Source organism: Orcinus orca, chromosome 5 (genome assembly GCF_937001465.1).
Source record: "Orcinus orca chromosome 5, mOrcOrc1.1, whole genome shotgun sequence".
Classification (NCBI taxonomy): Eukaryota; Metazoa; Chordata; class Mammalia; order Artiodactyla; family Delphinidae; genus Orcinus; species Orcinus orca.
Genome location: NC_064563.1, coordinates 83,875,042 through 83,902,601, shown reverse-complemented (window position 1 = coordinate 83,902,601; position 27,560 = coordinate 83,875,042). Strand labels below are relative to the sequence as shown.

Below are 27,560 nucleotides of genomic sequence, written 5' to 3'. Positions count from 1 at the left end.
AGAAATTATCTCGAGATTCAGGCTTCACACAGGCTCCAAAGTTTCTTACTTTGCTTTTTAAAAAATGAACTGTTACAGGACCTTGGAATACCTGATTCGACACCTGGCCCACATCGCCTCCTTCAGCAGCAAGACAAACATGCATGCCAGGAACCTGGCCCTGGTGTGGGCTCCAAACCTCCTCAGGTAACCACCACCCCTCACCTCACTACCCCAGTGAGCTCAAGGCAGCCCCCAATTCAAACAAAGACTGGACTCTTCAAAACCGAAGCCCCTTGTAGACAAACCTTTGGCTAAGTGGTTGTCGCACGTGGGAATTAAAGGTGATTTTTAAAAAAATAAATTTATTTTATTTTTGGCCGCACTGGGTCTTCGTTGCTGCGCGTGGGCTTTCTCTAGTCGCAGCGAGCAGGGGCTACTCTTCGTTGCGGTGCACGGGCTTCTCACTGCGGTGTTTTCTCTTGTTGCAGAGCACGGGCTCTAGCTGCACGGATTTCAGTAGTTGTGGCATGCGGGCTCAGTAGTTGTGGCTCACGGACTCTAGAGCGCAGGCTCAGTAGTTGTGGCGCACGGGCTTAGTTGCTCTGCGGCATGTGGGATCTTCCTGGACCAGGGCTCGAACCCATATCCCCTGCGTTGGCAGGCGGATTCTTAACCACTGTGCCACCAGGGAAGCCCAAATGTAATTTTATTTTATTTTATTTTATTTTTATTTTTTGCTGTACGCGGGCCTCTCACTGTTGTGGCCTCTCCCGTTGTGGAGCACAGGCTCCGGACGCACAAGCTCAGCGGCCATGGCTCACGGGCCCAGCCGCTCCACGGCATGTGGGATCTTCCCAGACCGGGGCACGAACCCGCGTCCTCTGCATTGGTAGGCGGACTCTCAACCACTGCGCCACCAGGGAAGCCCCCAAATGTGATTTTTAATAGCCCTTTCCTGCTAACCATGGAAACTCTGGAATCCAGAGGTATCTTCTGGCTATTACCAGGATGTGGCCAGTGTTATGGGTCTGTATGTTATAATTTCCTGAAAAGGCCTTCCTGGGTCTTTGGGGCTTCCTTTGCTTTTGTTGGTTTTGGTGGGGTCCTAGCTGTCTATAACCTGAATCAACTGCTTCATATGACTTCATAAATGATGACCTGCCCTTAGAACAATTGTGTGGAGGCGGAAGAAGATCCTATAAAGAAAACAATCAATTCCTATATATTCACTAATATAGTGTTTACAGTTTTGCAAGGTATAATACCTGGTAACTGTTTCGAATTTGTTCAGTTTGTTTGGAGAGTCCCTTTAATTGATCTTAAATAGTTAAAGTAATACAAATTAACAAACTATACATTTAGGAACGGGGGCTTGTACAAAAGGCCCACTGGCTCCCCCTTATGCTTCATGGGGTAGGGCAGACTCATTCACTGAATGTGTTTCTTCCACGGTTCAGGTCCAAAGAAATTGAAGCCACTGGTTGCAATGGAGATGCAGCCTTCCTTGCAGTTCGGGTCCAGCAGGTGGTGATTGAATTCATACTGAATCATGTGGATCAAATCTTTAACAACGGTGCACCCGGGTCTCTGGAGAACGATGGTAATGGCTCCTTCTGGCATACACCCTACCAATCACCGTTCTTTGCCTTAGGCATGGGGCCCAAGAATAAGTTAGAGTGGGCTGAGATCTAGCTCTCAGTGTCAACTGTGTGTGTGTGCTGACTATACTGCGTGTGTTTGGGGATCGTGCATACATACATGTGTGCCTGTGCAACAAAAGTGTGGTATGTATGTGTGTGGCTCTAGCATGTTTCTGATCAGTTGCATACATGGCCTATCCCATGAATGTGGTGTGGTGAACTGGAATACCTTCTGTTGCTTTTAGTGAGTTCTTAAACTCTTCCAGTTATTAGCTAGAGACACTGGCAATATTCTGCCGACTATTAGATTTCATCTTTACTTTCAGTATGATATTTCAGAAGTCCTAAGTGAATTAAGAGGCATCCTATTCATACTCACATATATATTCAGAATGCCTTCTCTTTGCAAGCATTTTTTTTTAATAATTGAATTATAATTGATTTACAATATTGTGGTAGTTTCAGGTATACAGCGAAGTGTGTGTATGTTATGTATGTGTGTGTATATATATATATATAAACCATTATAGTTTATTACAAGATATTGAATATAGTTCCCTGTGCCATACAGTAAATCCTTGTTTATTTTACATTTGGTAGTGTGTATCTGTTAATCCCATACTCCCAATTTATCCCTCCTCTCCTTCCCCTTTGGTAACCATAAGTTTGTTTTCTATGTCTGTGAGTCTGTTTCTGTTTTGTAAATAAGTTCATTTGTACTATTTTTTAGATTCCACATATAAGTGGTATCATATAATATCTGTCTTTTTCTCAAGCATTTCTTGAGTGCTTACTTTGTTCTGCCCTGCATAGGGCACTAGGCATACAGCAATGAGTATGTGGGTGCATGTATGCAGAGACTAGCTAGCATTGAAACCCACTATATACAAGAAAAATATAGCTATTTCACGCTGGGTGTGATGAGATGCAAGATATGATGTTTCAGTCCTGTAGTCTCATAATAACATAATTAACCCTAGGAATGCACTGGGATTGGTTTATGCTGATTGAACTCATATGAGCCTAATTTGTAAAAATCAAAAATCCAGCTGATCAATAAGCCTGTTAACTACCATTTGTGTGAGGGTGATTTTCCAACGTTAGCATACGTCACATAACTGGGAGGGCTTATTGAAACACAGATTACTGGATCTCATCCCCAGAATTTCTGATTCAGCATGTCTGGAGTGCTGCCGAAAATCTGTGTTTCTAACAAGTTTCCAGGTGATGGAGCTGCTGCTGGTGGTCAGGGCCCACACTTGGAGAACCAGTGGCGTATGAGAGCTGTATCTGCAAAATATTTGTATTAGCTGATCAAAGCATTCTTTTCTACTTTGGCTAATATCCTTGGGAAAATCAAGTATAACCATCAAAGTAATCAATTGCAATTAATATCAAATTTTGATTTCTGGTGTAATGGTTCCCACCCCCATCCTGTCCTCCATGTGGTTTATGATCTTTCTTTTAAAATTCACATACCATAAAATTCACCACTTTAATCATTTTAAAGTGTACAATTCAGTGGTTTTTAGTGTATTCACAGAATTGTGCAACCATCACCAGTATCTAATTCCAGAACATTTTCATCACTCCAAAAAGAAACCCCACACCCATTAAGTAGTCACTCCACATTTTGTCTTCCCACCAGACTCTGGCAACCATTAATCTACTTTCTGTTTCTGTGGATTTTGCCTCTTCTGCATATTTCATATAAGTGGAATCACACAATATGTGGTCTTTTGTGACTGATTTCTTTCACTTAGCATATGTTCTTATGTATCGGTATTTCCGTTTTTTATGGCCGAATGATATTCTGTTGTATGGCTATACCACGTTTTATTTATACATTCATCAGTTGATGGACATATGGGTTGTTTCTACTTTTTGGTTATTATGATGCTGCTGTGAGGTCATGTACAAGTTTTCGTGTGAACATATGTTTTCAATTCTCTTGGCTATATACTTAGGAATGGCTGACGTTTCTTTTATCTTTATTTTAACTCGCACATTACGGATGTATTTTTTATTGTAAGCTATATAAATCCTTTTTAAAAGTAAAGGAGAAATAATACACTTTCATTCATTCATCCTTTTGAGTCAACCAATTATTTATTGGGGACTTATTCTGTGCCGGGAACCATGGCAGGCGCTCCACATATATCATCTCATGGTCTTATCACAACAACCATCGTAAAGTTATCAACCCTCTTTTATACATGAAGACCAGAGAACCAGAAAAGCTTAGTATCTGGTAGGACTGAACACTGAACCTAAATCTTCCAGTCTGTGCTCTTTCCTTACCTTGTGCTGACTCTGAGAGGAAAAAATAGTTAAACAGATAAATAAACAATTGTGGAGAATTAATGACTCTTGGGAGATGTTCTTCTTGACAGCAGATTCCATTCATGACTGTTAGTGTTAAGGATGTTCCTAATTCCAACCTGGAAATGCCTGTTCTTTTTATGACCATTGCCTTAATCAGCTTTTGTCCTGCATATTGAAATCCAATTTCCTCTTGAGGCTTTAACTCTTGATTGTCTCCAATAATTATTATTCAGTGCATTTCATTTAAATGTTCTCGTTATGAATTCTTATTGACTTCGGTACCATACTTAATATTTACACAAAATGGAATAAGTCATACGCTCTGGAATTTGAGATTTAGAAATAGGGTTCTACTTCAAATTGGAAAGATTTTAAAAGTCATAGAATCCAACACCTTTAATTGATAGATGAGAGCAGTGAGGCCAGAGAGATTGTGATATGCCAAGGTTTATTAAAACATAAGTATGTAGCATTGGGCACCTCCAATGTGCCAGACACTGTTCCAGACATGGGACAGTATCCAAAACGGCAAAGCCGCTGCCCTGCATAGAGCTATAGTCTGGCTGCAAAGACAAACAATAAATAAGTTTACAGATAAATACATTATCACTTCAAAGACGATAAATGCCAGGAAGAAAGTACAGCAGGATAATGCGATGGTCAATGACTTGGGGGTATAATTTTGGTACAGAGTGGACATGGCCTCTGAGGAAGTGATCTTTGAACAGAGACTTGAATGACAAAAGAAACCAGTCATTTGAGGATCTGGGGGATGAATGTTCCAAACACAGAGAACAGGGAGTGTAAAAGCTCTGAGGTGGAAAGGAGCTCATCGCGTGGCAGAAAGTCAGCCAGTGTCGCTACAGAAATGCAGTCTCCAAAGTGGGGTGCCCCACCCAGGGGACGCCAAAGACCAAAGTGTGGGTGTTGGAAGAAACTATTAGAATTCTTTTCCATTGATTTTATTGTATACTTTGTAATTTCTATGATGTTGTATGTTTTCTATTACACATAAAACAAATACAGTGGTATATATGTATAACTTACAACTATATGTATGTGTATACAGTGGGAGTATACATTGAAAAAATTTTACTGTATATTTTTATAGACCACTGTGTCAGTGGGCAAAGAGGAGAGAGGGAAAGCAGATGGAGGGTCCTGGTCGGTCATGCTAAGAGTTTGGTTTGTCCCCTGTGCTGGGGAAAGCACTGGAGGTGTTTGAACAGGGCGTGCGGGATCTGAGCATCTGGGTCGCTATGTGGAGCAGAGACTGAAAGGCTAGAAGCAGGGAGACCAGTTAAGGAGCTATGGCAGAAGTCAGGAGGGAAATCATGGTGGACTGGACTACATCTTCCTCAACCTACGTCCCAATAAACATATCTTCAATAAGTTGAAGATATCGTTAAGTCGAAAATGCATTGAATACACCTACCCTACTGAACATCATAGCTTAGCCTAGCCTACCTTAAATATGCTCAGAACACTTGCGCCTGCCTACATTTGGGCAAAATCATCTAACACAAAGCCTATTTTATAATGAAGTGTTGACGAGCTCATGTCATTTATTGAATACTGTACTGAAAGTGAAAAACAGAATGGTTATAAGTTTACTGCTTGTTTACCCTTGTGATTGCGTGATTGACTGGGAGCTGAGGCTCCCTGCCGCTGCCCAGCATCACAAGAGAGTATTGTACAGAATCAGTAGCCTGATAAAAGATCAAAATTCAAAGTACGGTTTCTACTGAATGCATATTGCTTTCACACCATCCTAAAGCCGAAAAATTGTAAGTTGAAACCACTGTTGAAGTTGGGGACTGTCTGTGCATGTTAGCAGTGGAAAGGAGGAAAGTGGCTGGATTCAGGATATATTTTGGAGGTGGAGTTTCAGGACTTGCTTATAGGCTGGATGTGGGGGAGAAGGGGTACATCAAAGACAGGAATCAATGAAAAATACCTACTCCAGGTTTGGCTTACACAACTGGGTGATCCATGGTGCTATTTACCGATTTGGAGAGGATGGGAGGAGGTACCAGTTTCGAGATAAGGAGCAAAAATCACAAGCTCTGTTATGAGATGTAAAGCTGGAGATGCCTATCGAACATCTAAGCAGAAATGATGAGTAGGCCTTAGTGTACTGGAGCCTGGAACCATGGCAAGAGGTGGGCGCTAGGTTTCCTGATCCTGCACTTTATGTTTTTCTTGTTGTTCCAGTTGCTCCCAGAATGATTTAATGTTTTAAGTAAATAAATAATTAAGTTAAAAAAAGTCATAAATAATCTAGGATCTATGAACAGATATTGAGTCAACTAAATTTAAATATTTTTAATCTCCTTTGGATTCAGTGGGAAAACTGGGTTAAAGTTGGAAACTTCACTGAAAAATCTTTAGGATCACAGATTTATCTAATTATAGTCCTGCTGAATGACGGCCACTCTCTCCTCCTTGGAAACGCCCCAGAGTCACATACAGTCCCATTGTCTGCAAGGCCTTTTGTCAGTGGTTTTATTTCACTCAGAGAGGGTCATGCTCTGCAAAGAGAAATAGTGCTATCGAGGTGCTTTCTGAAAATTAGCTGAGTCCTATACCAAAAGTGATTTCTTAGTGTCAATTGGTCCAAATTACCCTTGAGTCTCTTTACCCCTTCCAAAGTTACAGAAAACTGGCAAGGTTGCCAAAATACTAAGTAGAGGCAAACTTAGACCTCTTCATTTTTACTTAGATCAGAGTTTCTCAGCCTTGGCCCTGTTGACATTTAGCGCTGGATAATTCTTGTCGAGGGGCTGTCCTGTGTATCGTAGGATGTTTAGCAGTATCCCTAGCCTCTACCTGTTAGGCGCCAGTAGCATTCCCCCACACACCTGTGACAACTAAAAATGTCTCCAGACATTGCCAAATGTCCCTGGCTGGAGACAGGGGGTACAAGATTGCCCCAGTTTGAAAAAAAAAAAAAATTGACTTGGAGAAAAGAGATAATCGTGGACACCATTGATCTGTCATCATCACTTCCATTCTTTAAAAAAACGTACAAGAATTGGCTTGCATACACTTGAAGATGATTAGGTAGTGAATAAAAAGCCACTTATCTCTTAGGGAATAGCATAGCCATAAAATGTCTTTCTACTGCAGAGATACAAGGCTAGGTAATTTCAGGAAAGTCGAGGCTCCAACCTTCAATTCCCCTGGAGCCTATGTTCTCTGGCTGCGGAGAGGAGGGGTAGTATCCTGCCCTACCCTAGATGAGTGAGGCTGCCTCTGTGGCTGAACACACATTCCCACCTGACCAAAGCATTAGGCAGTTCCCAGGGGCAAATACCCACTACTGTCACTCTGGCCCACAGTAAGTGCTCAATATATTTGTCGTGTGCATGAATGAATGAAGAGTCTGAAAAGTACAGGAATGCAGGCTGCCTTCTGAAGCCCCTGTGTGCCCCCTGGTTGGTCCGGCCAGGAGGGCTGTCAGATCCCCGATAGACCCCACCACTCCCAGGAGAAGCCCCTGTCAGGAGGTCAGGAGGGGCTGTGGATGGGGGCTCTGGCTGGAGCCAGTGCCCAGGCCTCCTCCCAGGAGGTCTATGAGCTCTTCTCTCCTCTTTACAGAAAACCGGCCGATCATGAAGAGCCTGACGTTGCCAGCCCTCTCCCTGCCCATGAAGTTGGTGAGTCTGGAGGAAGCTCAGGCCCGGAGCTTAGCTACTAATCACCCTGCCCGGAAGGAAAGGAGAGAGAATAGCCTGCCTGAGATTGTCCCTCCCATGGGCACCCTCTTCCACACTGTCCTTGAGTTACCAGACAACAAGTAAGTGTCCTTCTTCCAAGTTCTGGGAGATGTTTAGGTGGAGGGGGACGGAGGAGGAAGCCATAGAGTCTCAGGGCTGTGATGGCAGCATGGGCTGGGCGTGTGGTCTGGGTTGGGGGGTAAGGAAGCATTCCAGAAGAGAAGGGAGCTGCCTCCACGACATTCACCAGCGGCTGATGCCTTCACTCACTGCCCCAAAGTCATCGAGAACTTGAGATCCCTAGTACCATGGTGTGGGTGGGGCTCATAGGCGTCAAGAATCAGAACTAAAACCCTTTACTCCTTAGTTGAGACAAAATAAGCTTGACATTTTCAAAAGGAAGGTTGCAAAACACAAAAACTTGACCCCCTCCTCCCACCCTGCACCTCCCACGGGACCTATGGAAGGCATAGGGATGAGCGGAGGGCAAGTTGACGGAGAGCAGCACTCTGGACTGAGACCTCTGGGAACATGGCACCTGGGGACGTGCATCCTGGCTTCTGTTCCTCCTCTCTTACCTGTTAGAGCCCTCCCTCCCCTCCAAAAACAAACACCATTCTCATTCATATCTTCCCTCCTGGCTCCTTCTCACTTATTCTGTGGTAACCCTGGTCTCCACACATCCCTCTCCCAGCCCCATGCCCCACTGTAAAAAGGAGGCAGTGACTGAAGCAGGGGTCCGAAATCCTAGGCAGACAGTAGGTAGAGGAGCCGAAAGGCAATCTTTTCACTGGAGAGTGTCCGCCTCGCTGTTTCATCAGTGAAAGGAGGTATGAAAACAGACCTCTCAGACCTCTCATCAGTGTCCTCCTCACGATGGCGAGGCTGTTTCCCCCTGGGGAGGGAGAAAGAGTGCTGCCACGTTGCACAGGGGTAGGGGGCGCCTGTCACACTGTGTGCTCTGGGAAGGGCACCTGGAACTCACCTGGCGAGAAACCCCTCTACTTCCTGAAGTGCATGGATGGTTCTCTCTCTCTTTCTCTCTCTCTCTCTCTCTGTTTTGAAAGACTGATCCCCACTGCCCCTCCCCCCCTAAATCCCTGGAGAATAAGACTTCCACTCAGGGGTCAGGAAGACTTCCTCTGAAGGACAATCAAGTTCACCTTCTCTGTGCCTTCATACCATACCTCAAGGTATGCGATTATGTAAAACCCACCCCAAGGCCTAGTGCTTGAAAACATCAGGCCAGATCCAATAGAAACCACTAAGCACTGCAGATCTGTCTCTGATGGATTGTAAAATCATGCTGTGCTCGAGACCTGGATGTTCTATGAGAACCCTGCAGAGAAAAGGTCCTCTGTGGGGCCCACAGGTTGCAGGGTTTCATCCTGGAACTTTATGAAGTCTGATAGCAAGGCCGGCTTGAGCCAGGCAGGGCCTCTGTGATGAACCCTGGTGGCACCAGGCCCTCTGGCCCAGTCTAGCACTCAACTTTCCCTGCTTCATCAGAGAAATGAGAGACAAAGCCAGAAACACAGTGACTACCCTCTGCCTTTCTCTGCGGTGACCGCTGACCACATCCAGCAGCCTGCCACTCTCCCAGGCCAGGCTCTCTTCTAAGTTGCTTTCTCATCCACCCCCTTTCCAGTCCACTAAAGTCTACCCCAGCGCCCTCCTCGCCTGTGGATGTCCCAGCAGTGTGGCTGCAGTGCAAGGAGCATAACAGGACTGAGGTCTCTGGCCTTTAGTGTTTACTCCTGTAAAAAAATAAGTATCTTTGATAACCCAGGACTGAACTGCTTACCAGAATTCCAGAACTGTGGTTGCTTGTGACCTCTGAGTCTGCCACCAACCCCTGTCTCTGTTTGCCCCCTCCCCTGCCTGTAATAGCACATCTTTGTCCTTTCCTCTGGGGAATGTGGTCCTTCACTCTGACTCATGAAAACCTAGCTTGGTCATCATGGGCATCCCCAGACAGGGTGAGAGTCAGGCTCAACTTGGATTTTAGAGAGAAATTTCCTGATATGTCAGAGCTGTTCATAACTAAGAACATGTTTGGGGTATTCCTTCTTAGTTTAAAAGTCCCACTGAAATAGCTAGTTACCAAACTAACCCCCTGTGGCTTGGCTCCTTTAGAAGAAAGCTCTCCAGTAAATCAAAGAAGTGGAAATCAATATTTAACCTGGGACGTTCTGGATCAGACTCTAAATCAAAGCTGAGTAGAAATGGGAGTGTATTTGTGAGAGGACAGAGGCTCTCAGGTAAGAATCAATAGCAGTTATGTTTATAAGATATATATATATTTTTTTCAGTTCTGTTTCTTAAGTCTTTGGTTTGATTATGTCAAATTCACTAACCCTGAAAGAGAAACTTATAAATTAACTGAAGAGTCTTTTTGGTTTTTTAAAATAATTTTAGATTTACAAGAAATTTGCAAAAATAGTACACAGAGAACCTGTAGACCCTTCACACAGCTCCCTCAAATGTTAACATGTTAGATAACTGTAATACAATGATCAAAACCAAAAAATTAATATCAATATAATACTATTAAATAATTTGCAGATGTTATTCGTATTTGGCCAGTTGTCCCTCTGATGTCCTTTTTCTGGTCCAGGATCCAGTCCAGGAACCCACATTGCATTTAGATGTCATGCCTCTTTAATCCTCCAACCTAGGACAGTCCCTCAGTCTTTCTGACCTTGACACTCTGGAAGAGTTCTGGCCATTTATTTCGTAGAATATACCTCAGATTGGGATTGTCTGATGTTTTCTCATGGTTAGATTGAGGTTATGTCTCAATGTGTCATATCAGGGGGCACATGAAGTCAATATTTTATTGTTGGTGATGTCAGTTTTGAGCACTTGGTTAAAGTGCTATCTACAAGGTTTGTCCCTGTAAAGTTACTATTTTTTTCCTTTGCAATTAATAAGTATCTTGTGGGAGGTATTTTCAGACTATGCAAATATCCTTTTTTCATCATACTTTCATCCATGCATTTTAACATCCATCAGTGGTCCTTGCCTGCAACAGTTATTACTGTGGTGTTTGCCAAATGGTTATTCTCCATTTCCATCATTCCTTCTACATTTATTGAACTCTACTGTAAGGAAGATCTGTCCCTTTTCCCCCAGGGTGAGGGTCATGATTTTTATTTTTTAAATTATTTATTTTTGACTGCACTGGGTCTTTGTTGCTGTGCGTGGGCTTTCTCTAGTGGTGTTGAGCGGGGGCTACTCTTCGTTGCGGTGTGCAGGCTTCTCATTGAGGTGGCTTCTCTTGTTGCAGAGCACTGGCTCTAGGTGCGTGGGCTTCAGTAGTTGTGGTGCGTGGGCTCAGTAGTTGTGGCTCACGGGCTCTAGAGTGCAGGCTCAGTAGCTGTGGCACAAGGGCTCAGTACTTGTGGCACATGGGCTTAGTTGCTCCACGGCATGTGGGACTTTCCCGGACCAGGGCTCGAACCCGTGTTCCCTGCATTGGCAGGCGGGTTCTTAACCACTGCGCCACCAGGGAAGCCCCAGGGTCATGATTTTTAAATAGGAATGCTGCCCTGTGGGAATTATATCTGAGTAGTGAATAGGAATTGATGCAGGAGGGAACTGAGGGAACCACTGTATAATGGGGAATATAACCAGTCCGGCTGAATATTGTGTCAGAAAGCGGAGGCCATAGAAATTTGCCACAAAGACATTTAGTGTTATAAATTGAAAGCATAATTGTTTAAAAATGAGGGCAATTGTTATGAAAGCAAGTAGTAAAAGGTAAATGTACAAATGTAATGAGCAAACTTGATTGAATACTAGTTTGAAAAAAAAAAGGACTACAAAAGATAATTTGGGGGACAAATAGATTGGATTTTAGATGATATAGAATAGTACATTCTCATAGTGTGCTGATGGTTCTTAGGAGACATATGCTAAAGTTGAAGTATTTAAGGATGAAGTGTCAAAATATTGAAACTCACTTTCAAATGATTCAGCAAAACATATGTATGTAGGTAGATAGATAGATAAAAAGAGATAGATACAGCAGACATGTGGCAAAATGTCAACCTAGGTTTAGAGGTCTTCAACTTTTCTGAATGTATGAAATTCTTTTTCTTTTTTTTTTTTTTTTTTGCGGTACGCGGGCCTCTCACTGCCGTGGCCTCTCCCGTTGCGGTGCACGGGCTCCGGACACGCAGGCTCAGCGGCCATGGCTCACGGGCCCAGCCGCCCTGCGGCATGTGGGATCTTCCCAGACCGGGGCACGAACCCGTGTCCCCTGCATCGGCAGGTGGACTCTCAACCACTGCGCCACCAGGGAAGCCCCTGAAATTCTTAATAATAAAGATTTGGGAGGAAAAACTAATGCCAATAGGAAAAAATGAGGTAATATTTTTAAGGACCTTCCTCAAGCCCAGTGATAATTGTACTCCAAGGATCATAAAGCACAAATGTTAGAAATTGTCACATTGACCTACTGGAGTAATGAGGGATGTCACAGGGTATAGCAAGTACAGTGGTTTAGGCTGTAAGTAATGACAAATCCAACTCAATTGGCTTCTGCAAGGAGGGAGTTTATTGGGACATCCAGATGTAGGGAAGGCTTCAGGGGTGGTTTAGTACAGTGGCTCTGTCTCCATTTCTCCGCGTTTTCCTCAGCTATGCCCTCCTCTGTCGGTCAGCTTTATCCCCAGACTGGTTTCCTTTGCCTCCACAAAGTGGCTACAATAGTTCTAGGCTTTACCTTTGACTCTCACTATATCCAGAAGGAGAAAGAAGATCATTTCTGGTAGCTTGCTCCTAAGGGCAGGGACCCTTCTTTCCTGGAAACCCCAGTTAAGAGTCTGTCTGACCCCTCCCTCCGCCCCACAATAGTAGCCTTCACTGAGTCACATGGGTCAATCCCTATGGCTACGGGAGTACCCTGTGCTGATTGGCTTAGGCCTGGATTCCTGAACCAATCACTGGCATGAAGAATGGCATTACACCCCTGTGTGAGGAATGAGATGCACCCAAGATGTACAGGGCTCTGTGAGAAGGGGAAAGGGAAATGGATTCTGGGTAGGCATCTACAATATTCATTATATAGGGAGAAACGTCTTTCACAAAATGGCAAGATGGCCAGGTGAAGAGGGCAGGTTGCTATAGGTATGGTCAAGCAGATACAAATCAGAAATTAGGATTCTCAAAGGAGAAGTTAAGGGGGAGTATCTGGCAGGAAACCCCTGATCTAATAACAGATTTGCTGAAGCACGTCAGAGAGCCCTTCAGTTACAGAATCAGTGACACAATGAAAAAGGTTCCCCGAGTAACAAAAAGTTAAAAAAAATAGAACAAAACAATCAAGTAAAAATAGATTAAATGATTTTCTTTGATCTTGACTTATGAAGATTTCTACCCCCTTGTGGTTTTCAAAAGGAAGAAGCCCCAGGTGCTGGATCAAACAGCGGTAAGCTCACAGAATGCACAGGATGTCCCTGGCCAGCTTCTCAGCTCGGCCGCACCTCAGAATCACCCATAGAGTATGGTCCACACCCACAGCAGCTCTGCCTCAGGAGTTCTGTGGTGAACTCAGAGTACTGGTAATGTCTAAAAAGCTCCCCAGGTGATTCTGATATGCAGCTGGTGTTGAAAACCACTGCTATCTCATGAATAAGCTAATCAGAGATAGTTCATCAAACTGGCTGAATTTTGATGAAATTCAGGGGTGAAATTTTGATGAATTTCAGGGGTGAAATTAAAGAACCATCAGCATCAATATAAGTGGCTCTCTGTGACCTCGACTACTGCCCGAGTGGCTGCTTTTCACCAGAAGAGTGTTGCTGGATCCCTAGAAGCTAAAGAGTGGGGGGTAGGGAGTGGGGAGCCTTCTGGTCATAACCCACCAGCATGGTCACCGTAAATGGCACGTGGGCTTGCTATTCGTTGAAATATGCGTGTGAAAAAAGGAAATCAGTGGATTAACATATTTATTGATAAATAATTTTTAAAATCTTTTTTTAAAACTCCATATTTAAGAGCATTTAAAAAATTGATTCACCATGTATATAGTATTGGGGGTGTTTTTTGGTACGGGGGCAGGTGAAGGTATGTTTAACCATGTTTAGAAAATGGAACAGAAATAGGAAATACTAAAGGATAAGAAAAACTTGGGTATTGACTGAATGGAGATGCATAAACTTTGGAGTCTCCCAGACACTGGTGTACTGGAATTTGTATATTATCAAACAGGAAGATTCCAGGGAACCCTCCAGAGTGAACTCCTTTGAGTAGGGAAATAAAGCCTTAGAGATAAGCCAAGAGAGGGGAACCCAAGGACTCAAAGAAAACTGGTGGATGCATTTCCATGAGGCCAAGGTGCCAGACAGAAAAGTATAATCTAAATACAGTTAGCCCTCCATATCCGCAAATGCAGGACCTGTGGATAGGGAAGGCCGACTGCAGTACACCATTTACATAAGGATCTTGAGCACAGATGGATTTTGGTATCCGTGGCGGTCCTGGAACCAGTCCCCCCAAAATACCAAGGACGATTGTGTAGTCATAGGCCAAGGATGTCTGAGTGCTTAGTTTCTATCCAGACAAGGAGCCAGGGAATTCTTGACTGTTCCCAAAAGCAGCTACTGTGGCCACCAGGACCAGAAGGAGCTGTGTTGTCAGAAAGAGGGTCCAGCAGGAAAGGTGAACACTGATGGCCCTGCAACCAGATCGCTTACCCATCCTCCGTGACACTCAGTGTCACCTGGTCACTACCCCTGAAGGGTGATACATGAAACCCAGAGGAAGGCCAAGAAATGCAGCTCTTGGAAAACAAAGGCAAAATCTTGTCTCAGAATACACGAACGGGGAGTTCCCTTGTGGTCTAGTGGTTAGGATTCGGCACTTTCACTGCCATGGCCTGGGTTCAGTCCCTGGTCAGGGAACTGATATCCCGCAAGTCGCATGGTGCGGCCAAAAAAAAAAAAAAGAATACACGAATGAAGGGAGGCTGGCCAGGCAGTTTTAGAAGTCATTTTGTAATAGATAGCTAGTGGGAAGCAGCCGCATAGCACAGGGAGATCAGCTGGGTGCTTTGTGACCGCCTAGAGGGGTGGGATAGGGAGGGTGGGAGGGAGGGAGATGCAAGAGGGAAGAGATATGGGGACATATGTATATGTATAACTGATTCACTTTGTTATAAAGCAGAAACTAACACACCATTGTAAAGCAATTATACTCCAATAAAGATGTTAAAAAAAAAAAAAGTCATTTTGTAAACTTGTGGGAATAGTCTTCCAAGAATGAGAATTCTGGCTTACCTCTGGAAGTAAGGAGGTGGAAGGCAATCTTGGCGTCAGCAAGGCTTTGGGTGAACGTTGCTGTGTCCTTCCAGAGCCCAGTTGGACCCAGGCAGAGAGAAGCCCAGAGCCTGGGATGCCAAGGGGCTAATTCAGAGCCTCTCAGAAGGAGCAGGGTTTGGAGCAAGAAGGAAAAAAGAATCTTTAAAAGAGGGACAAAGCAAGTGTGAGTTAGGGCACGATTTGGGTTAGGGCCAACACTGAGTGCTTCTTTTAGAACCGTCTCCTGAGTTTACCCTTGTTGCTGAGCCCTAGTTTATCTTGAATAACATCAACAACAATAAACAATAGCTACTTCTTCTTGAGCATTTATTCTAGGTTAATGCAACCTATTTTATATGCACTACTCATTTCATCCTCACAACAGCTCTACTGTTCCTCCTTTTCATGCCAAAAAACTGAAGTTTCAAAAAGGTAAGTTGCTTCTCTGAGGTCACACAGCCCAAAAGTGGGAGAATTGGGATTCAAAGCCAGATCTGCCTGGATCCAGAGTTACCTTAAAGCCACAAGTCCTGGGGCTCCCGGTCAGCTTCTAAATTGCCCTCTCTCCCCTCCTAGCAAGTTTGCCCTGGAAGCCTTCCTGAAAAGACATGATGATGTTTGTGAAAGTGCCTAAGCCTGTGCCTGAAATAATAAGTTTTTATTTATTTAAACCATAATCTTCTGAAAACCTACTTGGGTGGCTTCACAAAGATGCACAGCATCCACCAGGCACACAGCAGGTGCTCAAAAAAGGTTCGTTTGGTTGGGATCTGCTCCAGGGTGAGGCTGGTGGGTGAGAGCACTGGGGGAGCAACCAGGCTGCAGACATCAAGGAGCAGAGCTGCACGTGGAGAAAGGTGACACATGGGAGAAAGGGAGAAGAGTACCCTTGGGCTCTCTCTCACCTGTTGTACCAAATTCCTGGGTGTTGAGCGATGTGGCTGCAGCCGAGAATTCTGCTCTCTGGCCTAGTCACATAGGAGGGGTTGCCTAGAGCCCCATGGATTCTACTCCATGGATGAATCGTTGAGCCTTTTCTGTACAATAAAATCGGGTTCAGGACTCCTCATTTGCTAATAGCTATGTGACAAAATTGTAACTTACCTTTATCTGTAAAATGTTAATAAACCTTCGATCTACAAATGCCCTCTTTTTATAAGGTCAGTCCCACCAAGAAAGTAGGAACATCGAAGGTGGAGTGGGGAATGTTTTCCAAAGGGGAATATTATAAATACTTGAAAAACTTTCCTAAAGAAATTTCTCTTTTGTACTTACAGCCTGACCTATTGTTCTAAACACTTTCTCTGAACAAGCATTCATCAGGGATATTTTTTCTTTTGTCCTTAGTGGAAAAGGCTACTATCCGACCAGCTAAAAGCATGGACTCGCTGTGCTCAGTGCCCGTGGAAGGTGAGATTTTTCAGTTGGATTTGGAACTGGGGATTACAACTGGGAGACTGGCGCTCCCACACCAGACTTGCCTTCCTAAACCGCAGACCCTGCTCAGCTCCAGTCATGGCCACACACAATCCCCCAGGCCCAGATCCCTCCCTGACTTTCCGGAACTCAAGGGGCGCACACAGCCCTTGCAGTAACCTCCCCTACTCCACAGCTGGAGACAGCAGCCTCCTTGCATTCAATCCTGAGCCAGGTAAAGGGTCAACACCTGAAAACTAAGGCAGAAGAGGCTCCCCCTGGGGCATAAAGAAGAGTTTTGAATTTAGGTGTTTCCGTAGGCATTAGCTTCATTGTGTTTGTCAAGTCATGATTTTGAGTTGGTAGAGTCATTCATTCCTTCATTCATCAATAAACACTGACAGGCACCAGCCTGGCACTTAGCTGGTCATTGCTGGTTGGAACAGATGTACATACAGTTGCATGCCAGGTTACACCCATCACCAAAGCGGCACCTCACCATGTTAGTTCTTACAGCTCCAGCCTTAAGGGCTGACTTGCCTGTAGCCCCTGCTTCTGTTTTTGTTAAGCAGCCAACAAGCACTGCTACAACTGGCAATACACAGGGCTTCCCTAGCAGCAGACTGTTTAAACTCCCCCATGATTGTACCATGACTTTCGAATCCCTTTAATACAAGGTATGTTGCTCTTTGATAAATGAGGCAGCCTGAAACAAAACAGAAAATCTTTAGAACAACTTTCAAAAAATAATACTAAACTTGTAAAATATTCAATGAGATCTTTTTAAGCTGCCTCAATCCTTTTAGCATTTTCTCACCTTTATATTCATCAATTTGCTTGGTTTTGAAACCTCTTGGGGGCAGTTCTTGCCCAGTTTGGCAGGATTTAATATTTCAAAAGCTAAAAAACAAAACAAAAAAGACACTAAAAGCTAGGTCACCACTTCCGTGGGCATTGGGCAGGTTATCTAACCTCTCAAGTCTCGGTTTCCTCATGTGTTAAGGGAGATAATTACACTTCTCCTACAGAGTGGTTCCTAAGAATTTTAAACCTAATGTTACCTAAGATGTAGCACTTAGTGCCTAGTTGGGAATTATTTTCCAGATCCCTGGCAATTCAGTTGTTGTCTCCCAGCTTATTTATTTCACACACAGATTTTTTTCTCTTCTTTGCCTTCACTTCTAAGTCAGTCAGGAACTCACTCTTCACAACTGTGCTTTCTAACATTTAGTTAATTTACATTTCTAGTTTCTCATCCTCTGAATCAGCAGGAGGAAGCCTGGGAAAAGGCAAAAAGGTCTAGCTGAGAACAGCATTTGTTTCCTTGCTGGGAAATCAAACCCCTGTTTGGGTCCATCTGCCAGAGAAGACTTAAAACAATAAGTTTAAAAGTTTTAAAATGAAACAAGATTCTGTTATTTTGGCCTTTTTATCTTCATTCTGAGCAAACATCATTCTGTCATCTCCCACCTTCTTTTTATTTTTTCATGATCTACATTTAATGCTTGGTGGATGACTGCTCTGTTCAGCAATTTCAGCAGTGTCTGTCTTTTGGAAACTGCTCTACCTGCAAAGTTTAAAACAGATACATATGATACAACAAAATGGTTCTATCAGGGCATTATGACAAGATTCTGTGCACATAGGGAGATGTTTCCTCTTGTCAACCAAATGGTATGTACCTGTCTTTATTAGGATAGCTATGCCCTTATTATCATAATATGCCTTTCCAATATTCAAGTATTGTGTGCCTGCCCTTACTGGAAGGCTGCTCAGTGATGTGTGTGCTCAGGCTGCTGACCACGTTTGTTTGCTTTTTCACTAGGGAAAGAAACCAAAGGAAATTTCAATCGAACAGTCACCACTGGTGGATTTTTCATTCCAGCAGCGAAAATGCACTCGACTAGCACTGGCAGCTCATGTGACCTCAGCAAGCAAGAGGGCGAATGGGGCCAGGAGGGGATGCCGGCGGGGGCCGAGGGGGGCTTTGACGTGAGCAGTGACCGAAGCCAGCTGCAGGGCGCTCAGGCCCGGGCCCCGCCTGAGCAGCTGAAGGTGTTCCGACCCATCGAGGATCCCGAGAGCGAGCAAACAGCCCCGAAGATGCTGGGTATGTTCTACACCTCAAACGACAGCCCCAGCAAATCTGTCTTTACCAGCAGCCTCTTCCAGATGGAGCCCTCTCCCCGTCACCAGCGCAAGGCCCTGAACATCTCCAAGCCCTTTGCTGTGTCCGTGCCACTCCGTGTGTCAGCTGTCATCAGCACCAACAGCACCCCATGCAGAACCCCCACAAAGGAGCTACAGTCTCTTTCCAGCCTGGAAGAGTTTTCTTTCCAGGGCTCAGAGAGTGGAGATTGGCCTGAAGAGAAGCCACTGGGAGTTGAGACTTCTGCAGGTAAAGTAAGGGAGAGGGTCTCTTTCCATTGCAAGAGAGGAAAAACCAGACTTAAACAGAGTTTGCAAGGCAATGTAGTGAAGTGGTTAAGACTGCGGGCTCTGGAGCCAGACTGCCTGGTACAAGTATAGGCTCAGCCATTTTGCTGTACAATCTTCAGCAAGTTAACAACCACTCCATGCCTCAGCTTCTTGATCTGTACAATAGGGATAATGTTAGTATTAAGTTGTGAATATTAAATTAGTTAATAGATGTAAAGCTATCAGAACAGGGTCTAATACACAGCAAGTACTCAGTAAATGTAAGGCAGGAGGGAAAGCTCACAGAATGGAATGCAGAGCTGGAACTGGGGACTCAACTCCTCCAGACACAATCCACCCATCCCACATTTCTACCTCACATCTGCAGAGAACACGGCTAGCGGCCCTAGCGGTGAGAAAGAGCATCCCCCTCCCAATTTCCTTTAAAAAAAAAACACAGGAAGGACTCTGTGTTTGGGCCTGCTTGGGCCACATGCCCAGCTTTGGACCAGTCACTGTTGCCAGACTAATAGTATTCTAAGATTGGCCAAGCGAGAGTCCCTGGGCCGTCTCTGGAGTGAGAACCAACAACCAACTGTGAGCCACACAAAAGGGAAGTAATGAGAACCTCAGAGGAAAGGATGGCTGAGAGACAAACCAATAAATGCTCATTGTGGTTTAAGAATATTTCTATTTCAATTAATATTAGCTAAACCCACGCACCTATAGTCACCTAATCTATGACAAAGGAGGCAAGAATATACAATGGAGAAAGACAGTCTCTTCAAGAAGTGGTGCTGGGAAAACTAGACAGCTACATGTAAAAAAGAATGAAATTAGAACGCACCCCAACACCATACACAAAAATAAAAATTAATATAAGCTAGCTTTTTCTGATCACCTATCATGGTGTCAGGCACTGTCCTAAGTGTTCTACATGTATTATTGCATTTCTTCTCACCACAACTCCATGAGGTATAGGTAGTTACTATTATCCCCATTTGCTTAGAGAGGAATCTGTTAACTTGCCCGAGGGCTCATAGCAAGGAAGTGTACAAGCCAGGATTTTAATCCAGATTTTTAAAAATCCATGCTTTTAAGCATTCTGCCATGATCCCTCGCGTGTTTGCTATGGGCTGTAGAGTTAAAACGATTGTTAAGATGCAATCCCTTCCCCCAACAAGCTCCAAACTAGGAAGGGAAACTGAAACTCTGCACCCACCTGCAGCACAGGGTCAGCTTGTGGAAGTAGCCTAACACCCCCCTTGGACTTTTTTTTTTTTTTAAAGTATAGTTGATTTACAATGTTGTGTTAATTTATGCTGTACAGCAAAGTGATTCAGTTATACACATATATATACACACACACATTCTTTTTTTATATTCTTTTCCATTTGGTTTATCATAGGAAATTGAATATAGTTCTCTGTGCTATACAGTAGGCCCTTGTTGTTATCCATCCTATATATCATAGCTTACATCTACTAAACCTAAGCTCCCGCTCCATCCCTCCCCCAACCCCTCCCCCTTGGCCACCCCAAGTCTGTTCTCTGTGTCTGTGAGTCTGTTTCTGTTTTGTAGATAAGTTCATTTGTGTCATATTTTAGATTCCACATATAAGTTATATCGTATGGTATTTGTCTTTCTCTTTCTGACTTCCTTCACTTAGTATGACAATCTCTAGTTGCATCCACGTTGCTGCAAATGGCATTATTTTGTGTTTTTTTTTATGGCCGAGTAGTATTCCATTGTATATATGTACCACATCTTCTTTATCCATTCATCTGTCGATGGACATTTAGGTTGTTTCCATGTCTTGGCTATTGTAAATAGTGCTGCTATGAACGTAGGGGTGCGTGTATCTTTTTGAATTAGAGTTTTGTCTGGATATGTGCTCCTTTGGGCTTTTTGAATGAGGGAGAGTGTAAGTACCCAAAGTATCATGAAAGGGGTGTTCAGAAAGGAGTTCAGTGGCATCTAAAAGAAGCAGCCCTCTCAGGAGGATTCCAGGAACACTTCTCAGAAGTGGTGACATTTGGGCCTTCATAAATGGGTAGGACTTCCGAATGCAGAAAAGATGGAAAAGGGCATTATGGGCTGAGAGGTGCTGACTGTTGTGAGAAGTGTATAGATTTTGGACCCCAGCTGGGCAGATTCAGATCCGAGCTTCACCACTTTGGGGCAGTGTGACAGCTGGTTGATATCTCTGAGCCTGTTTCTCTTCTGCAAAGCAGGGATGGCTCCTATCTCAAGGGCTGGGATGAGGTCCGCATGGGAAAATATTCATGAAATGCCTGCTCAGGGTGTGGCCCTCAGAAGATGCTCAGTGAACATCAGTCCCTTTCCCCTCCCCCTTCCCTTCAGGATGGGGCACAAGAGGAGCAAAAACGTAGGGGAATTAAGTGATGCCCTGTCTGGAGAATGCTCCACGGGCTGCTGTGGGTGGAACAGAGTGAGGGTTAGAAGAGGAAGTGCAGCCTTTGACGAAAAAAGTGTTTCCAAAGGCTTTTATGTGATTGGCTGTCCTTTCCAAAAGAGAGAGTCCCCAGGCCCCAAGGGGTCTTTGGCAGACAGTCTGTTACTTTTTTTCCCTCTCTCCTTCCTTCTCTCGGTAATTCAGAATACCCAATCTGTATCAAATTGGTCTCGGAAAGACACTGATGGAGACTCCAGTCTGCTTCCCTGACTGTGATTAGTGGCAGCCAGGGCACAACAAGGGACCCTGTAGGAGGCAGCCACGTGGATCTAGGACCAACGGCCAGAGGGAGATGCCAAAAGTTTCAGCGACAGCAGAGGGCCCCTCACCTTTCTCTCTGATGGAATTAGGTTCACGTAGGTTACTTATCTTCTTCCATAATTATTCCAAATGAAGAACTTCACCTTCCTTAATAAATTATTTTTTCTTTCTTTTGTACGGTAGCAATAGATAAAAGAAATAGAATTAAAGAAAATTTTCCAGGTTACCTGATTTAAATTTTTAGTCACTCTGCTCAAACCCGTTCTTCTACTTTTGGCTAAACTAGGCAAAATTCCAGTGCAACCCAAAAAGTAAGAGATACCAAGTAAGTATTGCATTATAACTAAAGTGTTGAAAGTTAGATCATTGATCGCTTTGAATGAAAAAAAAAAAAAAGGATTATTCAATTAGTCATAGTAATTAATTGTCTGACTTCTATGTGATTCAAGACTACGTCTTGGTAACCTCCATCCTTGGGTTGGGGGACGGGGTGGGGGAAAGGACCACAAACTGGATCCTTCTAAAAGGGCTGACTTACAAGCTACAACTAACGCTCTCTGGGTCCCCTTCTAGAAATGCTTATTAGAGGGAGGTCAGAGTAACCATATAAATTTAAGGAGGCCTGATCAATCAAACTCCAGAATTACCCTAAGAGATATTAGGAGTTGCCTCATTCTTCTTCTGAGGAATGTACAAAAGAATTCTTTTAAATAGTTATATTTTAGTGCATCTGAAACAGGAGTCTACCTACAAAAATATGTTTTGCCTATCTCGTAAACCCATGGTTCTGTTAGTTAAGGTACAGGCCAAGCTGCTGTCACATAGAGAACAAAACACAGTGGCTCAAACAAGATGGGAGTTGATTTCTATCTTGCATACCAGAGGTAGGTGGATGCGCTCGGGGAGATGCTCTAGGGTCCCAGGTCCCTTCAGTCGTCCCCAGGGGTGTTGTTCCTGCCTGTGTGGTCAAAGTGAGCGCAACAACCCCCCACCACCACATTCCTGCCTGTGGGAAGGGGGCCAGGGGAGGCACCCAAGCAGCTTCCACTTAAGGGTGGACCCAGAGGTTGCACCCATCACTTCCACCTCCATCCCATCTGCCATAACTCACATGGCCATGCTGACCTTCAAGGGAGGCTGAGAAGCATCGCTGGCTGGATGGCCAGGTACCTAGCGAAACCTGAGCGGCAGGGAAGGTTCTATTTCAAAATGAGGAAGAGAATGGATACTAGAGGACGTTAGGAGTCTCTGTCTCCATGGTCACCCACTTCATGCATAAAGCATCCCATGCTGGGAACCTGACAATGCCCTTCCCTTCTGAGCTACAGAGACTCTTTTATAGCTTACAAGTATCCAGCAACCATATATATTGGACTCCTAGGCCCTTAGAAGATAGTTTCTAGACATAGATGCTGCCTCTGTCCTGAGGAACTTAACCCAGGGATGGGCACCACATACAAGTGAAAAGAAAATGGTAACCTGATGGCTTGGCACCGCACGGGTTATTACAGTGAGTGCTGCAGGAAGTGGAGGGAAGGAGAGTGTGGTCTGGGGAGGCTCCAAAAGAGGTGTTATTAGGTTAGCGTCTTGAAGACTGGGTTAGAGTCGAGTCTCAGGGAGGACCAGAGCAGGGGAGTATAAGGCCTGTCAGGGGTAGCAGGTCTGCTCAGTGTCACGCAGGGGAGTGGAGAAGAGGGAATGTGTGGCTGAGCCAGAGTGAGGAGGGCTTTGAGCAGGACAGTGAGTGATCTGAACAAGCTCACATGTCATGCAGACCCTTCCTCCACTCCTCACTTTAAGAGTCCACAGTCAATGAATGGAAGACCCTGAGCTTTACAAAAAGAGACACTGGCAAACATCCAACTAAGAGTTCTTAGTAAAATGGGAAAAAAATATTAAAAAAAAAAATCACTGACGCATTACCCTTTTACCCAGAAGTTTCACTTCCAAGAATTTATTCTAAATAAATAGCTGCACAAGTACAAAATGTGTATGCACATCATGGCATTATTTGTAATAGCAAAAAACAGGAAACAATCCAAATGTCCACCTTTAGGAGATGGATTGAATAACTAAGGTGCATCACTCACAGTTGAGTCCCATGGAGTCCATAGTTTTGTGGGCCCGGCACCATTTCCTCAAACTCTTGTTCATCTGCGGGGGACAGTTTGCACACGGAAGGCACTGTATCTGAAGTGTCTGCCTTGTGTTTCTGGTTTTCTGCCTCGGGGCTATTTCTGAAGGGAGGAACTCACCCAGCCCTTGCTCAGGAAAGCCCAGAAGTATATGGAGAGTTAACTGAGGCAGCTCTCACCCAATAGGAGATGGCAGTCAGGGGATTAATGCCCCAGCCGTACACCCTTCGGTGGAATAGCTATGGGGCACATTCCTCGTGGTTCTTCAGAGGGTCACCAGGGACTGAGTTCTGGTTGCTCACTGTGGTAACCACTTACTGATTTTTCCTCCATCACTGTCTCACCTCCTCACTCCTTCCTGGGACCACCTTTCAAATAAGCGACCTGCTGCCAGGACCTTGGCTCAGGCTCTACTTTGAGAGGAACTCAAACTAGCCCACATCCTAAAGAACAGTTAACCTACTTATATTACTAATATGGCATAGATTTCAAGATATGTTCTTAAGTGAAAAAAAATGCAAAACATGGAATAGTATAAATCACAGGCTATAATTTGTGTAATAAAGGTGGGGAATAAAAAATATATGGTACAAGTATCTGCTTATATATGCAAAAATGAACTATGGCAGAATAAACCAGAAACTGGTAAAAATGGTTGTCCACAGGAGACAGTGGGGGTGTGGAACAGAATGGAAGCAACAGGGATGAAAGCAAAACTTTTCTGAGACCACTTTTTAATATACTTTTAACTTTTCAACTCTGTAGTTGTTTTACATATTCAAAAATTAAGTTAAATTTCAAAAAACAAGCCTGCTAAGTGATGGGCAGAGGAAAATAGCACTTTGTCAGTTCTGAAGCATTATTAGTTCTGACATCAGGATGCTACTACTGGGTCTGATTTTAAAGCCAGCACTGTGGTCAGAGGCCTTAAGTCACCAGCATAACTAGAGGCAATGAGAAGAGTTCATTCTCAATCAGTAAACTTTTCTGAGCTTCTACTGTATGTCTGACACTGTACTAAGTGCTTTGCCTCTCTAATCTACTTTATCCTCACAACAGCCCTGTAATATATTATTATATATTATTATGCCATTGTATCAAGGTTACAAGATTCACTGAGAAACTAGCATTTGAACTCAGGTTTCGTTAATTCCAATGTAAACAATAATAATATCACTGAGGATCTGCTATGTAACAAGCACTGTGCTAAGTACTGAGTCTGTAATCCTACATTGTGGAAACAGCCTTATACAGTGAAATAGGACCTTCTTCAGGCAAGGCAGTAGGGGCCAAACATGAAGTCTGCCTCCCTCTCTACTGTCTTGGTAGATGTTTAAGATCAGAGCTTAATCACTTTAGATATAAAGATATATCCAAACTGATGTGCAGATCACCCCTGGGAAGAGTCACACGGGAAGCTGCAATCATAATCATAATACATCTTTGTAGCTTGGTGTAAATCACAGGTTTCTGTGACCTTAGGCAACAGGCAAAAGATTGGATTAGCGCCAGCTTTCTCAACCTCAACACTATTGACATTTTGGACTGGGTAATCCTTGTGGGGGGCGGTCTTATGCTTTGTAGCATATTTAGAAGCATTCCTGGCTTCCACCCGCTAGATGCTCGTAGCCACTCCCCCCCACCCGGTTGTGAGAGCCAAAAGTGTCTCCAGACATTGCCAAATGTCCCCTGGAGAGGAGAGGGGCAAACGGTTGCCAATCGAAAACCACTGGACTAGATGATCTTCAAGGTCCCTCCCATCTCCAACAGTCTGAGACTCTGGGATCAGAGGACAGATCATTGGTAGGAGGAAAGGGTAAAGAATGTGAGGGAGCAGTGAGCTGGGAGAATTCCCTCCATCCATGTGACACAGAACTAGTCTGGGACAAAGACTGTGCGGGGAATGGCCTCTCTTGAAGGGAGTCTCCTTCCACTGATAACTCTCATCCTCATTGCAGCATCTGTACCTAAGAAGGCAGCGCTTGAGAATATTAAGCCAGGACCAGATGCAGTGAGAGCACTGGAATGCAGCAAAGGCCTTCCCCAGGAGCCAGGCGGCCAACCGGAGAAGAAAACCTCAGAACACTCCCTAGGCTCTCGACATTCAAGTGAATTAGAGAAGAAGTTGGATGCAGAGAAGGCGGTGGAGGAGGGTGGAGAGACTGGCCAGGTGGAATCCAGCGCTCTGCAGGAGAGCCCTGGGGCCAGAGGTGAAGCAGTGTTTCTCCATGAGATGGTAAGGTGGACTCACTGCCTGGTCCAGCTAAAGTTTTTTGTTGCTGTTGTTTGTTTGAAGAACCAGTTTCTGCCAAGGGGACTTTACGGCACAGCCTTCTAATCAGGTCTGGGATTTTTTTGCAGTGAACTTGTCAGGGATCCTATGGTGATACGAAGTAACCATCCAGCTCAGATTCCCTAGGACCGACTCAACTCTATAAATATTTCTGACCTGAAGTCACCATAAACCAGTAACATGTCCTGGGAATGTAATGACATTCAATCCCGGAAGCAGTGCAAAACCTGCTTCTCGTGTCCTGGTCCCAAACGTGATGACCATTCATGGGGGCCAGCTCTCTTCTTCCAGACATCCTGGATGGACAGTTGTCTATGTTTATTTGTAAAAATCTTCTGTAAGATTTTCAGGATCTACTCCTTCCTCCTATGGCTCTGGAGAACTTAAAACATGATGCCAGAGCGTACTAAACCTTTTCCACTTTTTAGGGGTGGGATTCTCCAAGGTCTTTTGCGGGGGGGATATCCTTGCTCAAGATGAAATCATGAGGAGGTTTTCCAGGGACATCCAGGGAGGAGTCTTACATTTGATAAATAGCTCTGTGACCTGGAGGAGTGTGCCAAAGGGGAAAAGAAAACTTTGCCTTTTAACTTGCTTCCAGGAACTTGGTTTCTGGGACACGCACAAAAGGCTTGTGGACTGGGAGTTAGGGCAGTGCAGGCACACCACAGTGGCCTCTGGAGGGCTGAATAAGGGTTCCTGTAAGGTGTGTTTGTATTTATAGAAGGAGAAGGTTGCAAAGAGTATTATGGGGATTGAATCTGGGGAGGGATCAAGTATGAATGACATTGCTTTGAGAAGCAGATGAAGTTAATGCTAGAAGGAGAACCAGGCTGGATTCATGGAAACAAGTAAAAGCGGCAATTCATTCATTCATTTAAAAACGTGTTAAATGCCTATTTTGTGTCAGACACTCTGATGAGCACTGGGATCACTGCAGTGTACAAGACGGTCACCATCACTGTCTTCTTGGAGCTGACAGCTTAGTAGGTGAAAGGTCATTAACCAAGTCTTTTCTAGGGTGATATGGAAGTATGAGTTCTGTGGGAGCATATAACAGGGGGATGCAACCTAGTCAGAGGGGGAGGGTCACAAGGGTCAGGGAAGGCTTCTCTGAAGAATAGATATTTAGATTGAGAACTTAGCTAGGAGAAAGGTGTAGGGAGCAGAGTAGGAAGGGAGAGACTCTCAGGCAGAAAGCGTAAGATGTGCCATGAATTTGAAATGGGAAAGAGCACGAAACATTCAAGGAATAAGAACAAGGCTGGAGAACGGGAACGTGGACTAGAGCAAGTGCGGCTCAGAGCAAAGCAGGAGCCACGTCAGGCAGGGTTGCTTGGAAGGGATTTGGAGCTTAACCTAAGGGCAAAGGAAACTCTTCTGATTTGCTCCGAATTTTATCTTTTAAAGGTCACTCTATTCTGTGAGGAGAATGGCTTGGAGAAGGGCAAGACAGGAGGCAGGGATGGCAATTAGAAGGCTAGTCTGTGGCAGACCAGGGGAGAAAAGATGGTGGCTTAGACTAGAGTGGGGGAACCGGAGATAGAAATGGAAGGCTTTCAGAGCTATTTGGAAGGTCAAGTGAATAGGA

General features: G+C 44.4%; 1 protein-coding gene across 1 annotated transcript in view; it reads left to right on the top strand.

The window, feature by feature from the left end:
* The window catches only part of ARHGAP31 (Rho GTPase activating protein 31), a 118,487-nt gene that overhangs the window by 77,727 nt on the left and 13,200 nt on the right, over positions 1 to 27,560 (top strand). The window contains exons 5-11 of the mRNA XM_004278515.4: positions 79 to 186; positions 1,440 to 1,582; positions 7,548 to 7,746; positions 9,803 to 9,927; positions 16,318 to 16,380; positions 18,212 to 18,784; positions 25,635 to 25,912. Of these exons, the coding sequence (XP_004278563.1) occupies positions 79 to 186; positions 1,440 to 1,582; positions 7,548 to 7,746; positions 9,803 to 9,927; positions 16,318 to 16,380; positions 18,212 to 18,784; positions 25,635 to 25,912 (1,489 nt within the window). The remainder of the gene's footprint in view (positions 1 to 78; positions 187 to 1,439; positions 1,583 to 7,547; positions 7,747 to 9,802; positions 9,928 to 16,317; positions 16,381 to 18,211; positions 18,785 to 25,634; positions 25,913 to 27,560) is intronic.